Below are 18,337 nucleotides of genomic sequence, written 5' to 3' on the forward strand. Positions count from 1 at the left end.
ACTGAAATCCAGAACAAATATGAAATATTCAAACCAGATTTTAATTACAGCAAAATAAAATTATACATCAAAAAAAATCTGAACGTTTCAATTTCAAACTGAAGAGAAATCATTTAATCAAATGATGATTTCTGCTGTTCTCTCCTAATAGCAGAGAAACTTACCCTATTTTGAAAAAACGATGCATGAAAATGTGATGTTGTAGCAGATATTGATACTAAAGTAATAGTTTCTTCAGAACTAGGATTATGTAAGTAAACTTTTTCCATTTTTGGCATTCCAACTGGCCTGTAAAAACAAAAAGAAAATTGTCACAAATACTTCAAAGATAATTTCTAGTTGTTGAGTTAATTTCTAGTTGTTAAAAAAAATTAAACATCAAAATTATTAGACAAATACATCTCCAAAAAATAAAACTACTTATTAAATTGGTTTATATTTAAAATTACATACAGAAATGCATTTAGCCATTCAACAAATATTTCTTGAGTACCAATTATATGTCACACACTGAGCCAGCTGCTGGGATATAATGAAGCAAGTCTCCACCCGGAATAAGTTTACAGTCTAGTGAGGAAGCAGGCAGGAAACAAAATGGTCAGATCCTTTTATTCTTTCTGTAACACCACCCCGCCTCCCTACTAGTTCTGAATCATATCCTCTTCTCCCCAAATTCCACTGATAACATGCTCTTCAATTTAGGAGCAGAAATTGAGTGGCAAAGTTATGTGAGCAGGTCTGCCTTATGAGTTAGGAATATCCTCATTTTTATAGATGAGGACACTGAGGCCCAGAAAAGTTAATTAATTTGCCCTAAGTCATACTTGGAACCTAAGCCACGCCATCTGGCTCTAGTCCATGCTCTAATCCACTGTACTAAACTGCCTTCTCTCAAAGAAACAATGTAAAACACACTCAATGGCTAACATCCATAGATCCATTTTAATATTCCCTTTGGCATCCATGTTATAGTTTGTCTTAAGACTGAAATCTCCTCAGTATGTAGTCCATTAAGTATTTATGTAGCTAATCTTATTTGTACAGGCTTCCTAACCCCTACAGCATCAGAGAATTCTGCATACAAATTACGTTTTCTTCATAGTGCTCTCTAGTCATTTAACTGGCACCAGTCTTACTTCCTCAACAAGATTATCAGCACCTTGGAGACAAACGTTACATTATAAACGCAGTGTGTATCCCCATATTATCTAGCACAGCCCAGGCACGTGGTATGAGCATGCACGGGCAAGCTTGCCCCACCCTACCTCAGTGGTTATTAAGGTCCTCCCTAATCCGACATCATTCAACCTAAACAAGTTAACTCCTCGTGCTTTCACAATCTCAACCTTCCACTGGAGTCACGATGTTCCATGTGATGGCCCCCACGCCTTTACCAATCTCTTTGCTCTGTCTTTTGCTCCCTATCCTCTATGCCAATCCAAACCCTCATTTTCCAATTCAAATACCACCTCTTTCACAAGGTCCTCTCTTCATGCAACCAACCATTCTGGTGCATGTTGTCTGAAATTTTATTTCATCTGTATAAAGACCAAATCCTAAGTAGTGGAAGATGCGGAGCCAGAAGTGTGTTTCACATTTGGTTCAACTGTCCACCACGCTTTGTCCTTAAGGAATTTTTGCCCCCACCTTTTCTTTAATTCAGATGATTGCCTCTAATTTATGACTTGAGAAAGTTGATAAAACAGTGAACAGCTTAAAAAAAAGAATCAGGGGCTTTGGGTTCCTTTAAAGATGGTGAACTAGTTACTACATGCTGCTGGCTCTCCCTGACCACCCACTCCCCCCCTCTCCCCCACACAAAGAACAATGCTGGAAAAATTCAGAGGTTAGAGGGAGGCACTGATTTCAAGGGTTAACCAAAAAACAGTAAGAAACCCTTGCGGGAACATAAGGCTGCCTGAACTGGCAGGTAGGAAAAGTGAGGGACAAAGAGCAGCCTCAGCTGACAATAAGAGGCTAGGGTAGAGGAAACCTTCAAAACTCTACTCTTGTCCATTTCCTTCCCTATTTGCCTTGGGACAATCAGAGCCTGCCCCTTCAACCTAGAACAGCAGAAGGCTCACAGGGGTAAGAAGGTGATGATCGGCTGCCCTTGAGCATATCCGCCTCTAACTCCTCTCTCTGGTTCTCAAAGCCCTAGAGCTAGTAGATTACAATTTAGGAAGACACTTCTGTTCAGATGGTTCTGCCTAAGCATTGTCAGATAGTGGTGGCAAACACAGGACAATCAACAGTTTTTTTGTGTGTGTTTGTGTGTGGAACTGGAGCTCTCCACTTTGGGGATCATCTCCCTTCTTAAATTCACAAGACACCAAGACCAAGGCTTGGCCTTCTGCTCTTCCTCAATATGCATTACAAGACAGGAGCTTATAAATTCACACATCAAAACAACGTAGTCTGTGAGGAATGCAATGCATTAGAAAACATATACAATGTGATAAACTGTAATGTTGCTCCCAATTTGCTGATGGAAGCTGTGAGACGATTATACTTCTCCGTTTCATTAACTTTAGGTTTGGCTATATGACTTACTTTGGCCAATGAAATGTGAGCAAAAGTGACATAAATCATTAAGTTTTAAGAGCCTTCTTATACTCTTTCCTCTGCCAAGAAAATGGCCTTTCGCAGACAGGAGTGCTCTTTCAGTCTAAATCCTACTGAGATTTTTGGGGTTGGTTGTGGTCATGGCATAACCTAATAAAGGGTGAACACACACCCGAAGCTGGAAAAGTTGAACCAAAAATTTAAAAATAAAGTATAATGTAATATACTTAAGGAGGTATGGCAAGATATTAGTAATATGAAGCAAGAAATCATACAGAAAACGAGAAAATATTAGTATTAAAATATAAAGTATATAGGTAATAGATGGGATAGCAGATAAAAATCTATTAGAGTTGGAAGATCAACTGACAATTTAGTTCAGAATTCAGTGAGAAAGAATATATATCTAGAATATTTTTAGAGATAGAGTTAAAAAAACAAAAGAAAAACAGATATGTAGGGCATAACTAGAAGTGGTGATATTTTGGAAAATGAAGTGTAGGAATACTTGAAGAACATGGACAAAAATAATGGGCAAAATCCAAAATAAAAAAAAAAAGATGAAATAATTATTGATTGAAAGGGTTTATGAAGTGTCGACAAAGAGAGAGAAAGAAACCCCCTACTTACACAGTAAAATTTAAGGAGTTGCCAGAGTTCTTTATATATTGTAGATATAAATCTCTTATGAGATGTTTGCAAATATTTTCTCATATTATATGGGTTGTCTTTTCACCTTCTTGATGGTATCATTTGCAGCACAAGTTTTTAACTTTTATGTAACCCAATTTGTATATTTTGTCTTTTGTTGTTTGTGCTTCTGAAGTCATATCTTAGAAACCACTGCTTAAGGGAGATATATTCCAATGTTTTCTTCTAAAGGTTTTACAGTTTAGCTTTATTACATTTACATTTAGCTCTATGATACACTTTGAATTAATTTTTGTGTAGGGTGTGAGGTAGCATCCAACTTAATTTTTTTTTTTTTTTTTGGTGAGGAAGATTGGTCCTGAGCTAACATCCGTTGCCAATCTTCCTCTGTTTTGCTTGAGGAAAACTGTCACTGAATTAACATCTGTGCCAATCTTCCTCCACTTTGTATACGGGACACCACCACAGCACGGCTCGATGAGCGGTGTGTAGGTCTGCACCTGGGATCCGAACCTGTGAACCCCAGGCCGCCAAAGCAGTGTGTGTGAACCCAACCACTATGCCACTGGGCCAGCCCCCCAACTTAATTATTTTGCATGTGGATATCTAGTTGTCCTGACACCACTTGTTGCCAAGACTACTCTTTCTCCATTTAATTGTCCTGGTACCCTAGTCAAAATCAATTGGCAATAAGTATCAAGTCCTATTTCTGGAATCTAAACTCTTTTCCATTTATCTGTATGTCTATCCTTATGGCAGCATCACAGTTTTGTCACTACTAAACCTTTGTAGAAGCTTTCTGATATTGGGAACTTTGAGTCTTCCAACACTGGTCACCTTTTAAAACATTATTTGGCTATTCTGGATCTCTCTCATTTCCATGGGAATTTTATGATCAGCTTGTCCATCTCTGCAGAACAGTCAGTTGGGATTTAGATGGGGATTGTGTTGAATCCACGCCTCAATGTAGGGAGTATTACCACCCTCATCTGCATCTTCTGATTTATGAATGTGGGATGGCTTCTATTTACCTACTTCTTTAATTGCTTTTGATAGTTCTTTGCTGTCTTTAGTACACAGGTCTTACACTACTTTTGTTAAATTTATATCTAAGTATTTTATTCTTTTTGATGCTATTGTAAATGGAATTGTTTTCTTAATTTTAAGTTTGTTTATTGCTAGTGTATATAAATATAAGTTATATTATAAATATAAGTTACTTATACAAAAATAAGATATACTGATCTTATATCCTATAACCTCAATGAATGCACTTATTAGTTCTAATTATTATTTAAGAGGATTGCTTAGGATTTTCTTTATACAAAAGTATAACATCTGAAAAGAGAGATGGTTTTACTTCTTCCTTTCCAATCTGGATGCCTTTTGTTTCTTTTTCTTGTCTAATTGCCCTGGTCAGACCTGCAGTATAATGTTGAATAGTGGCAACAGCAGACAGCCTTTTCTTGTTCTTGACGTAGGGGGAAATCTTTCAGTCTTTCACTATTAACTATGATGTTAGCTGTGGGACTTTCATGGATGCTCTTCATCAGGCTGAGGAAATTCTCTTCTATTTCTAGTTTGCTGAGTGTTACTTTCATGAAAGAATGCTGTATTTTTTTCAAAGGCTTTTTTTGTGTTTACTGACATGATCACATGTGTTTTTCCCCTTTATTCTATATTAACATGGTATATTACATTAACTGATTTTCAGATGTCAGACTAACCTTACATTCTTGGGATAAATGCCACTTGGTCATGGTGTATTATCCTTTTTATGTGTTGCTAATTTTGTTTGTTAGTATTTTGTGGAGAATTTTTACATCTATCTTCATAAGGGATTTTGGTCTATAGTTTTCTTTTCTTGTAGTTCTCTGTCTGGTTTTGGCATCAGGGTAATACAGGCCTAAAAGACTGAATTGGCAAGTGTTCCCCCTTCTATTGTTTGGAAGAGTTTGTGAAGGACTGATATTAATTCTTTGAATGTTTGCTAGAATTCATCAATAAAGCTTTCTGTGGGTCAGAGCTTTCTTTCTGGGAAGTTTTTTGATTACTAATTCAAACTCTTGTTATAAATCTATTTACATTTTCCATTTCTTCTTAATTTACTTTTGGAAATTTGTGTCTTTTCAGGAATTTGTCCATTTCAACCGAATTAATGAATTTGTTAGTATACAGTTGTTCATAATGTTCCCTTATAATCCTTTTTATTTCTGTAAGGTTGATAGTAATGTACCTCTTTCATTCCTGATTTTAGTAATTTGAGTCTTTTCTCTTCATTGCTTGGTCTAGTTAAGGGTTTCTCAATTTTGTTGCTCTTTTCAAAGAATCAACTTTTTATTTTGTGGATTTTCTCTATTTTTATTCTGTATGTCATTTATTTCCACTCTAGTCTTTATTATTTCCTTCTTTCTGCTTACTTGAATTTACTTTGCTCTTCTTTTTTCAGTTTCTTAAGGTGGAAGGTTTGGTTTCTGATTTGAGATCTTTTTTCTTTGCTGATTAAGATATTTACAGCTATAAGTCTTTTTCTGAGCAATGCTTTAGCTGCATCTCATAACTTTTGGTATGTAGTGTTTTCATTTCATTTATCTCAAAGCACTTTCAAATTCCCCTTTTGACTTCTTCTTTGATTCACTGATTATTAAGGAATATGTTGTTTAATATTCCAAGATTCTTTTTTTCTGTATTGCTTTCCAATTTATTTCACTAGAGAATGAAGTCATCAGAGAACATACTTTGTATGATTTCAATCCTTTTAAATTTATTGGGGCTTATATTATGGTCTAGCATATGGTCTAGCCTGGAGGACGTTCTATGTGTGTCTGAGCAGAGGAAGTATTTTGTTGTTGTTGAATGGAATGTTCTATAGATGTCTATTAAGTCTAGTTGATTTGTACTGTTTTCAAGTCTTCTATTTCCTTTGTTATCTCCTGCTTAGATAGTCTATCCATTATAGAAAATGGGGTATTGAAGTCTCCAACTGTTACTGTTGAATTGTCTATTTCTCCCTTCAGTTCTGTCAGTTTTGTTTCCTATATTTTGAGTTTCTGCTGTTAGCTGTGTCCTGCTTTTTGAATGTGACAAACTTGGTGTCTTAATTGCTGTGTTTAGACTATTTATATTTAATGTAATTACTGATGTGGTTAAAGTCTACCATCTTGCTAGTTATTTTCTATTTGTTCTATCTCTTCTTTGTTCATAACTCTTTAATATGCAGAATTTTCTAGTCTTAGCCCAATTAAACTAGAAATCAATAACAAACAGATAACTAGATTCCCTATAAATATGTAAACAGATGAACGCATGTGCAAATAACTCATGGATCAAAGACAAAATCTGAATAAAAATTAAGAACTATCTGGAACTGAACAAAAATGAAAAAATTAACCCATTAAAAACTTGTGGAATACAGGGCAAGCTGTACTTAAAGGAAAATTCATAAATTTAAATGTACATATTGGAAAAGAAGAAAGCCTGAAAATTAATGAGCAAAGCATCCATGTCATTAGAAAAAGAATAGCAAATTAAACCCAAAGAAAGTACAAAGAAAGAAATAACAGAAGGGCTGGCCTGGTGGCATAGCGGTTAAGTTTGCATGTTCTGCTTCGGCAGCCTGGGCTCTGCCGGTCCGGAGCCTGGGCACGGACATACTCACCGCTCATCAAGCCATGCTGGGGCGGCGTCCCACATAGAGGAGCTACAACCCTACAACTACGGTACACAACTATGTACTGGGGCTTTGGGGAGAAAAAAGAAAAGAAAGAGGAAGATTGGCAACAAATGTTAGCGCAAGGCCAATCTTCCTCAAAAAAAAAAAAAGAAATAAGAGCGGAAATAAATGAAGTAAAACACATAAAATAGAGATAATCTACAAAGTCAAAAAGCTCCCATTTTTGAGGAGGAAAAACTAGTAAGTTGATAACTACGTGGGAAAATTGATAAAGAAGAAAAGGCGGCACAAAATACCAACATCATAGTGATAAAAGAAACGTCACTAGAGATGCTATAAATGTTAAAACAATCATAAAATGATACTAACAACTTTATGCTAGTAATTTGGAAATTATCCTGAAATTGCTAAACTTAAAACACAGCTTACGAAAACTGACAAATTAAGAAAACATATACAAGCATTACAGAAAATAAAACTACTAAAGAAATTAAACCCATCATTTAAAACCTTCCCATGAAGAAAATTCCAGCCCAGGAGGATTTTACTGGCAAATTCTACCAAATATTTAAAGAGAATATTCTACCAAATATTTTGGGGAAAAGGGAGGTGCAGATACAAAATGCGGAAAGATGGAGAAGAACTCTGTGAGGCTGGATGTGAATTGGGAAAATCTGAATTGGAATTATCAGTATAAGCCATGATTTATATGTATATATACATGTATATATACCTCCATAGATCTGTCCACATGAATCTTGAAGCAATGACATCCAGAGGCAATGAGCAATGACACTCAGGAACCATGACCACGCTTACTGCCCAGATCTGGGTTTCTAAATGTCATTCCCCATTTAAAAACCAAAACAGGACTTTTTGTAGTTTTAGCTAATTCCAGGTCTAGGACAAGAAAAACAGAAGTCTAGAGTGTTTTGTTGTATCAGAAAGCAAAGAAGTGTTCATAATGGGACGTGTCAAAAAAAGATATAGGAATCAGCTTTAAGAGGCTTTCACTGGCAAAATCTGTAAAATCTGGAACAAAAAGAATCGTGAAAGTAAAGGGTTACAGCACGCTGAATAAAAAATGAGAACCCGTGAGTCTACAACGAGGATCAACAGTCTTTTTCCATAAAGGACCAGACAGCAAGTATTTTAGGATGTACAGACTATGCAATCTCTGTCACCACTACTGAACACTGCCAGTGTTGTGCAAAAGCAGCCATAGACAAAATGTACATGAATGGGCATGGTTATGTTCCAATAAAACTTTATTTACAAAAACAGGTGACAAGGGCCATAATTTGCTGACCCTTGGTCTATAGTGATGATCAAGGAAAAAAGAGAGAGGAGTACTTCTTTACAGAAGAATCTTGGTTCCTAAATTAAAAAACAATGATAGAATCTGAAGCAAAAAAGAAGAATCACTATTTTGCAACGATCAACGTAATAACCGATTAAGGCAAGAGGCAATGAATGGGTGATGAGTAAGTAAAATTACTAGCTGAAAAGTTGTTGGAGAACAGGATATTAACCCCATAGATTATTTATTAATTATAAAGAGGAAAAGGTACCTTCACAAGTTATAGAATCTGGAAGATAGTACATTAGTGAGTGTTCAAACTTATATCGACAATAATTAAAAATACAGACATTAAAGGCCCCCTGATGTGATGTAATGGGAAACAGACAACATTATCTATGCAATATTCTTGACAAAAATGTTTAGCCTGAGTCTAATCACGAGGATATAATCAGGCCAATCAAATTTGTGGGCTATTCTATAAGTCAACTAAACCAGACCACAAAAATTTCAAGCTTATGAACGAAAAAAAGGAAAAAAGGTAGGAAACTGTTCTCGATTAGACATCTATCAACCAAACGCAATGTGTTATCCTTGATTTGATCCTGGTTGGGGGATGGCAGACTTCAATGGACATGTTTTTGGCAATTAGGGAAATCTGAATATAAACTATACATTAGATAATGTTTATTGTATCAATAATAGATTCTTTGAGTGTGATAATGGAATTGTGGTTATGCAGGAGCAGTCCCTTAGGACGTACATACTGAAGAACTTAGGAATGAAGTATCATGATGTCTACATTCACTTTCAGGGAAAAAAGTGGTGTGGGGGGCTGGGTAGAAGAGAGACAGAGAGAAGGCAAAAGTGGTAAAAGATTAACTCATGGTGACTCTAGATACTGGTTATGTAGATGGTCACCATATTATTCTTTCAACTTTCCTGTACTTTTAAATTTTTCAAAAGTTGGGCAAAATATTAAAACTTTGTTCAACAAAGTACAGGATGGGAAAAGTTAACAACCAGGTGACAAGCTGGGAAAAAATATTTGCAATGTCTAAATATCTTTTTTGACTTTAAGGTTATTTCTAGACTACAAAAGGAATTTCTAACAAATTAGTAAGAACCTCAAAAGAAAAAAGGTCAAAGGATATGAATAAGCAATTTACAGAAGAGGCAACCCAACAGGCCAATAAGCATATAAAGAGATGGAGACCCAAACTTACTAGCGATCAGAGAAATACTAAATTAACAATGAGGTATCACATCATCCCTATTTAACTAGCAAAATTAGAAAGACGGCTAATGTTAGTGTGAATATAGGGGATGTGGAAATACAGGAATGCTCATGCACTGCTCTTCGGAGTATACAGTAGCACAGCCATTCACAAGAGCAATCAGGCAATATCTAGACATGTGAAGTGTACACACACTCTATGACCTATGTGTTCCATTCCTGGACTTACATTCTAAAGAAATTCTCATGAGAGTCCATAAGTGAACCTGTAAGAGGATTTCATTGCAGGGTTGTTTGTGGTGGTAGGGTATTAGAGGCAATACGTGTAGCCACCAAAGAGGGAGCAAATGGGTAAAATAGTGGATACTCTGCTGTATCTAATATATATTTTTTTTCTTTTTTATGAGGAAGATTAGCCCTGAGCTAACATCTGTCGCCAATCCTCCTCTTTTTTGCTGAGGAAGACTGGCCCTGGGCTAACATCCGTGCCCATCTTCCTCCACTTTATATGGGATGCCGCCATAGCACGGCTTGACAAGCAGTGTGTCCGTGCATGCCCAGGATCCGAACCCCGGGCCGCTGCGGCGGAGCATGTGCACTTAACCACTAGGCCGCCGGGCCAGCCCCTCTTAATATTTTTCATTAGAAATAAGAGAACAGATGGACATCTAAGAAAAACGGACCTTTAAAAAGCTAAGAAATATGGGCTGGCCCAGTGGCGTAGTGGTTAAGTTTGCGTGCTCTGCTTTGGTGGCCCGGGGTTCACAGGTTTGGATCCTGGGCATGGACCTACACACCGCTCACCAAGCCATGCTGCGGCAGCATCTTATATACAAAAATAGAGGAGGACTGGCAACGGATGTTAGCTCAGGGCTGATCTTCCTCACCAAAAAAAAAAAAGAGGTAAGAAATAGAATAAGCTATGAAGCCACTATGGAAAACAGTATGGAGGTTCCTCAAAAAATTAAAAATAGAACTACCATATGATCCAGCAATCCCACTTCTTCCCATATCCAAAGGAAATGAAGACAGGATCTCAAAGAGATATCTGCACTGCCATGTTCACAGCAGCATTATTCACAATAGCCAAGATACAGACAGAATCTAAGTGTCTGTCAATGGATGAATGGATAAAAAAGATGTGGTATGTATATATACAATAGAATATTATTCAGCCATGAGAAAGGACATCCTGCCATTTGTGACAACATGGATAGACTTTGAGGGCATTACGCTAAATAAAGTAAGTCAGACAGAGAAAGATAAATACTGCATCCATCTCACTTTTGTGTGGAATCTAAAAAAGCCAAACTCATAGAAACAGAGACTAGAATGGTGGTTACCAGCAGGTGGGGGGAAAGGGGAGATGTTGGTCAGAGTACAAACCTCCAGTTAGAAGATGAATAAGTTCTGGGGATCTAATGCACAGCATAGTGATTACAGTTAATACTATATTATATACTTGAAAGTTTCTAAGATCATAGATGTTCTCACCACAAAAAGAAACAGCAATTATGTGACATGATGCAGGTGTTAGGGATGAATGCGAAGGTGGTAATCATTTTCTAACAGATAAGTATGTCATATCAAGACACTGTACACTTTAAACTTACACAATGTGATATGTCAATTATAACTCAATAAAGCTAGAAAAAAACAGAATGAGCTGTATCACAATATTACTTATATATTAAAATATAATTCCATAAATTAAAAATACATAATAATATCTACCTGGGTGGCAGATGTAAAACTACATATATGCCCTATGCATTTTTCTGTGTGTATATTATATTTCTCACACTCACACAAAAGGTAAAAATAATGTTATGGTAAAGTAATGAAAACACTCTGGAAAGCAACATTACAACTGTTAAGCATCACCACATAAAAGTAGAATAAAGCATTCAGAAATATTTTTCTTTTTCTTTTTTTTTGCTTTAGAGTGACCACATCAGTCAAGACGGCTTTGCTATGTGAATCGTTTACCTGATGTCAATGAATCGAAAGCTCTTTGCTGAGAACCGACATTTGAGCCACGTTATAATAATGCGACCTCAATTTTACAGTTGGCTCTTATATGATCATCAACCCTGATCCTGTTTAGTCAGGTGGTGAGCCCCATATATTGTGATATGATTCCTCAATAATTCAATTTGAAAAGTACATTAACAAATGCTTCTAATAGAATATCAGAGAACTCAGGATGGAAGTATTATAATTAAACATTATGATAAATAAACTCAAAGCTCATTTTATTGTCCCAGCAGAAATTTTAGTCTGTTTCTTTACAAGTTTGTCTAACTTCCTCCTTAGGACTTCATAATTTTTTTTTTTGAGAAAACTGTCAAAGTCAAAAGTTGGCCACAATTTCATGTACTCAACCTGACTTTTAATATAGTCATGTTATTTCACTTGATTTTCATAATCTGCATCACCTAAATCAACATCAAAATCTAAGTGACCACTACTTTACGCATTTAATCTGCAGCTTCATATACAGTTGAATTTTGGATTATTTTAAATATTTTGCCTTTTCTAGAATGGAATAACAATATCTTCTTTCCATATTCCCCAAAAAAGTCAGGTTCATATGCATAAGGTCCACAAATTATGTAAAAAAAACCTCTTCATTGTCTTTTGTAAACATTTAACACATTTTCAAGGTTTTGATAATGGCTTGCATTGCTGTTATTTTATACACCATTTGAGGATTTCCTGATAATGCTGACATGAAGTTTTACTGTTGTTAAGTTTAAATGTTTTCTGGTGCCTCTCAGGCCTAAACCAAGTCATATTTCCCTTCTCAGAGCTCATCACTGCAGATGTTACCACCTTTTGCCAAAAGTGGGAAGGATGAGGAGAAGATGAACTCCCGTCAAGTTTCTCAGCTGAGAGCAGATGATTCTGCTGCCTTAGCAGTCACTAGGAAGGCTATGCCCACAAACTGCCCTTGAGAGGCAGGATCCCACAGAAGAGTTTCTCTGCTTTACCCAGGAAAGCAAAAACTGTCCAAAATCATTCTGTGGTTTACAACCCAGCCATCATGAGGTCCAAAAATCTTTCTGTGGCTTAATAGTCCAGCCATGAGGAAAAAACTCAAAGGTGGAGCCAGGGCTTGGGTCCTAAGGAAGGGAAAGAGGGGTATCCAGAGACAGGTTTGTGACAACACATTTAGGGTTAGGAAGCAGGAAGCTGAGTGCCCTTAAAGCTCCTCAAACCCAGGAGCCCCCAGTGTGTGGAATTCCTCTGAAGACTCTCTCAACAGCTAGACCCCTTAACCAATAGGCTCATTATTTCCGGGTGGGGTCACAGGACCACGAAACAATTAGGGAAGGAGGTACAGAGCCAGTTGGGGCCTCGAACTCTGGCCATGATGCTGCAGGGAGAAGCTGTATAAAGACAACATGGAACAAAAATTCTTCTTCCTCAAGCTTCATATGGACATACAAGAGGAATAACAGTACACAGAAATAAAAATGTCCTCCTTACATCCTGGAAGTTTGCCGATTATGTGCTTTCTTCAACAAATATGCTCTTTTACAACTCAAATGTCCTGTAGGCTAACTGGCATCCAGTCATTTCACCTCCCTATGAATTCTTCTTAATGTTTTTCCTCCCGTGACCTCAGTGCAATCAATCTCAGTTAAGATAAAGAAGACAGGGTATAAGAGGGAGAGGTAATCTAGGGGATCCTTCTAGAAGACAGGACTGAAGATGGTCTGCTGCAGGAGAGGACTTTGGGGTAGGGAAATAAGCTTGGAGATTCTAGGGGCCTGGAAGCAGGGAGTGGTTCAGAATGCTTGATGTGCAATGCTGCTGAGGCTGGCCTTGCCCTTTCTTCTAGGGATCAAAGTGAAAAGTCCCTGGGCCACGCCCTACAGAAATGAACCCTTGCTCAGAGGAGAAGGGTCACCTACTTATGTTGTTAAGAGAAGTCTGGAGTAACAAGAACAGAGGGATCATCTCAGGAAGGGTGTCAGCAGGCTATTCTAGTCACGCATGCTCTAACAGAACAGGCTTCTGTAGTTCTGGGCAGTCCATACCACAGGAAGCAGAGGGAGCATTCCTTGGACAGACCTGCTTACAGACCTCATATGAACAGCTTTCCCTGCCCCTCCCTCTCTTCAGTTCCCTTGGTGACGTGAGCTGAATCCATGATGACGTGAGAGACTGAAGACAGATGTCACATTAAACCATGGAAAATTTTGGTCAAGTACTGATACATGCTTACTCATAAATAAATAAGCAGTGCATTGGTTTTCTGTTACATAACAAAACTACCACATACTTAGAGGTTTAAAGCAACAATGATTTATTATCTTATAATTCTCTAAGTCAGAAGTCCAGGCACAGTATGACTGGTTTATCTGCTCAGGGTCTTACTCATCAAAGCTCCAAGCCCTCTTCTAAGCTCAATCAGGTTGTTGGCAAAATTTGGGTTGCTCTCAGTCTCTTGCCATATGGACCCTTCCATTTCCAAAACCAGCACAAAGAAACTCCCTGGCATCCAATACCTCTCACGCTTCAAACCTCTGACATTTCTGTCTATGAGAACTGCTACAGCCAGATTTAGAGGGCTCATGTGATCAGGTCAGGCCCCCAGATTATCTCCCTTTCTTAAAGGTCAACTGACTTGGGACCTTAATGACATTTTCAAAATCCTTTATAGCAACATCTCAATTAGTGTTTGACTGAATAGAATTGTGAGAAGGTGTGTGTGCATCTCAGAGGCCAGGAATTTTGGGGCCCATCTTAGAATTCTGACTGTCATAAGCAGCACGTGTGACTGCTTGGCTAGACAGGTAAGATTTAAAAATGAAACAAAGATTTTCAAATGCTTGCCAGTGCTGGTCTTGTTTGTTCCCATTATCAGCTGCTCCAAAGAAGTAGGGCCAAAGGCGACAGTGTGAATTATTTATAGATAAACCAAGCTGAATCAAATATACGGCTGTTCTCTGTGCTGTTACAGCAGAGTTACTAACTAACTGTCTATATTCTAGAAGAGTCTGAGGCTCAAAAGAATTAGGAAGCAGCAGCTATAAATTAGAGACTAGCTTGGAAAGTAAGCTGCAATTTTGTGGTCAATGGCAAGTTTCCTATACCACAGAAAGATGACAATGCAATGCCAGGAAACAGCTGAAGAAATGGCTGAGCAACTGCCCTTAGACAAACCTTATGAATGACAGTGACACAGAACTCTAGTAAACACAACATTTGGCAGGAAGTTGGGCCAAATCAATATGCAGTTCTTTGTACCACTCAATTACCACAAAAAAATCCAACCATTTTCTCAAACACATTTTACATTGAGGGCTGAGCTGGGGGGGTTGGTGGAACAGTTGGAAATTGAAAAGCTCAAAGGCACCAAACATTCTTTTAGAAAAGAGGAACAACAAAAAGTGATTAGGGAGAAACGCCTTTCATGAACTGAATGTAACTTGACAATAAAGACCTCCATTTTTAGCGAGTCTATTCAACTTCCATTTTTTTAAGTCATTAGGTCTCCATTTTAAGTTTCAGATTTGAAATCAAGCTTTTCTGGACTTAATAATTATGTAAACCAAAGAACTCAGTAAACCAAGTTTCCACCCAAAGCATCTTTTACAGTCTGCAACAAATGTTTAAAAAAAGGAGTTGTTACAGAAACAGAAAAATATTTAACAGCATTGGCATACATAACTGAGGAGGAGGCAGAAGGAGGGGGTAGGTGGTCAGGCCCAGATTGCCCCAGCCAATTGTTATGGCTGGGTGGGGGGCAGAGAAGAGGAGGAGGAAGGAAAGGGGAGGGAGGAGAAAGAGGAAAAGGGATAGAATTAAAGAATAAATTTAAACAAAATGGATGAAAACAAAGAAAGTCTATTTTTGTGTGTGTGTGTGTGTGAAGAAGATTGGCCCTAAGCTAACATCCGTTGCCAATCCTCCTATTCTTGCTAAGGAAGATTGGCCCTGGGCTAAGATCCATGCTCATCTTCCTCTACTTCATATGTGGGACGCCTGCCACAGCATGGCTCGATAAGCGGTGCGTAGGTCCACCCCTTAGATCTGAATCAGTGAACCCTGAAGTGGAGCGTGCAAACTTAACCACTACAACACAGACCAGCCCCAAAGAATGCCTATTTTTGAAGAAAGTTAATTTAATTTACTGTGAAAGAAGTTCTGGAGGGCAGCAGTGATGACGAAAGTAGTGACAGGAGTCAGTACACGAGGGTCTAGAAAGCGGCCGGGGAACTAGAGCGGCATCCTTGCTAAAAGGCCTGAAACCCTCTTGCAGGCCCTTTGGCAATCGGATGCAACCTGGAGTGGTAAATTCCACCCAACTTAAAGTTCTTCCAGATACCGCAAAGAGTGTTTTAAAATTAAGAGTGACTTCTGGTTTAGCAAAAATGACCACGAGCAGTGGAAATAGTTCACAGAAAACATCAGGCAAAACTTCAGTGCGCAAGTCAAGGTAGTGAGCGATGATAACTCACGATTTCCCGAAAAAATACTATCAAGTATTCTGCTAAGGATGCTTCTTCTCAAGGTCTAAAATTACTGCTATACATATCAAGCCAAGGAAACATTTACAGATGGGCATTAGATCAGTACACTGCTGGATGAAGAAGAAAAGGTGTAGCAAATGTTTAATGCAGTCCAGCAAAAACACTTGAAAATGTAAAACTGAAGCAGTTATATCAGAAGCAGCAGAAGAAATCAGCGGGCAATCTTGTTGGACTTAATGTACTGTATATAAGTGTTAAATGACTATCAGAGATACAAGGATAAATAGTGTGTATTTATCTTGATAGCCTGGTCTGGTAGGGGCGCAGACATCAAAACAATTAGAGCAACAACCACCGCACTGATAGAAGTTAGTAGAAGATGTCATGAGTAATCAAGAATCTAACTTCATTTTTGATGTTGATTACTGACAGTTTTCAAGCCCCACAATGTCCCTTCATCTTATGCCCCACACCCGGACAAGCCAATAAGCAAATCTGCACACGCTCTCATCTAGTGAAAAGTTCAAACTATGCAAGCCCACCCCAGCCTCATCCCCTAACCACAAAAAAAGTCAAGCCAGTCTCCTTTCTCTGCTCTCTCAAGCCATTTTTCAGACTTGACTGGGAGCCCACCCTGCTCTCCCCAGAAAGCTTCATTATAATAAACCTTTTCTTACCCTCTTGGTGTGTGTGCATGCGATGTCATCAGTCTTGGCATCTGAACCAAATTTTGGGTGGGGATCCATCCCACCCCTATGGGGTAAACATAACACCATGGAAGCAGAGAGAAGGCAGTTTCTACCTCTGCTAGGCAGGCTGGGGAAGGCTTGCTTTATAGAGGAAGGCTATACTCTAGAGTACTGAAGGTCATTAGGGATTCAACAGGCCAGGGAGGTTGTAATGGGCTGCAGGGACTTCAACCAGAGTAGCTGCCCACCGTATGATTTCTCTTCTCTGGTGAAACCCTGATAAACACAGGGACAATACCTGGAAGACATGTCCACCACCAAATGCCCTCCTTGTTTGACTGCTGGAGGAGATACCTGATCTAAGCCAGGGTGATCATCACACTACTCTGAGATTTTTCAAACTAAAGAAAAAGAAGCTATTATTCCCCGATGGAGGGAAGCTATAGGATGTGAGTCTGAAGAGCAGTCAGTGGATTTGTTCTCATCATTGTAGGAAATAGATATTGGCAGTGGGAGAGAATAAGCCAGAGTGAGGCAGAGATAAGAGACAGAGAAGAGTCCTGGTAGTGTTGGATAACGAGGATCCTGTTGTCCCCAGGTCCCAGCTGCATCTCTGACCTTTCTGCAGATATATCACGGTCCCCAGCATTCCTTCCAATATATGCTTATCTTTGCCTCAACTAGTTTCAGATAGGTTTCCATCACTTAGAACCAAACAACTGCAGCACTGACCAAAACAGAGGGATTAAAGGCACTCTGTAATTACTGTTTATTTTCTTAAAATACTTACAATACAATGGTACTGTAGTTATGTAAACATGTGCTGAAGAACACAGGAATGAAATGTCATTAGGTCTGCTACTTTCAAATGATTCAAAACAAAAATATGAAGTAAACATGGCAAAAATGTTAATTATTGAATTTAGGTTAAGAGTACACTATCTGTTCTTTCTACTTTTCTGACTGTATGAAAGCTTCCATAAAAAATTCTTTACAGAAGGGAAACTCAAAATATGTATAACATGCCTAGAGCTTAGAAAGATCAGTTATTTCAGGAAATGGTAAGTAGTTCTCCACAGGCGTGGTTTAGGTGGGGTGGCGTACAAGAAAAGTATGTTAAGAAATTTGGCATTTATCCTGAAGACATTAGGAAACCATTAAAGGAATTCTGCGGGGGGAGGAGTGTGGGAAATGACACGATCAAATTTTAATAGTAAAAAGATTTCTCTGTTGACAGTATAGATCACAAATTGGAAAACGGCAGGCACGTGGTAATAGTCAGATAAGAAACGATGAGGGCCTGAATTAAGAGGAGAAGGACGAGCAATGAAGGTTAGAGAAGAGCAGACGTGAAAACTGACAGCATCAGGTAATGGATTTAGTGGGGGAAGGGATGGGGTGCTTTGAGGGAAAGGAAGGAATCCAGGAAGCCTCAGGATTCTGGTTTTGATGACTGGTTGGTACCATTCACAAATATTGGAAATACAGAAGCAAGAGCAGGACACACTGAGTTTAAGGTGTTATTGGAGACACAGGTGAGTGATGAGGGTGGGGGGCGCAATACAGATTGGAAAACCATAATCAACTAAGTTTTATGCTTGTAAGAGTGAAAAAAATAAACATACAATAACTTTAAAAGAGGATATATCCTAAGACATCTCTGATTTCCTTTAGCAATCAGTTACTTCCTGACCCATTGATAATTTACTTTCTACAGTGAAAATGTACAACTTCATT

The 18,337-nt window shown here is 38.2% G+C and overlaps 1 protein-coding gene across 2 annotated transcripts in view; it reads right to left on the minus strand.

The window, feature by feature from the left end:
- TMEM131 (transmembrane protein 131) overlaps positions 1-18,337 on the minus strand; it is a 217,628-nt gene that overhangs the window by 98,169 nt on the left and 101,122 nt on the right. For both annotated transcript variants that reach the window (XM_087426181.1, XM_087426180.1), the window contains exon 5: positions 165-288. In XM_087426181.1, the coding sequence (XP_087282307.1) occupies positions 165-288 (124 nt within the window). The remainder of the gene's footprint in view (positions 1-164; positions 289-18,337) is intronic.

Source organism: Ceratotherium simum, chromosome 40 (assembly GCF_057802395.1).
Source record: "Ceratotherium simum simum isolate JZ-2026a chromosome 40, ASM5780239v1, whole genome shotgun sequence".
Classification (NCBI taxonomy): domain Eukaryota; kingdom Metazoa; phylum Chordata; class Mammalia; order Perissodactyla; family Rhinocerotidae; genus Ceratotherium; species Ceratotherium simum.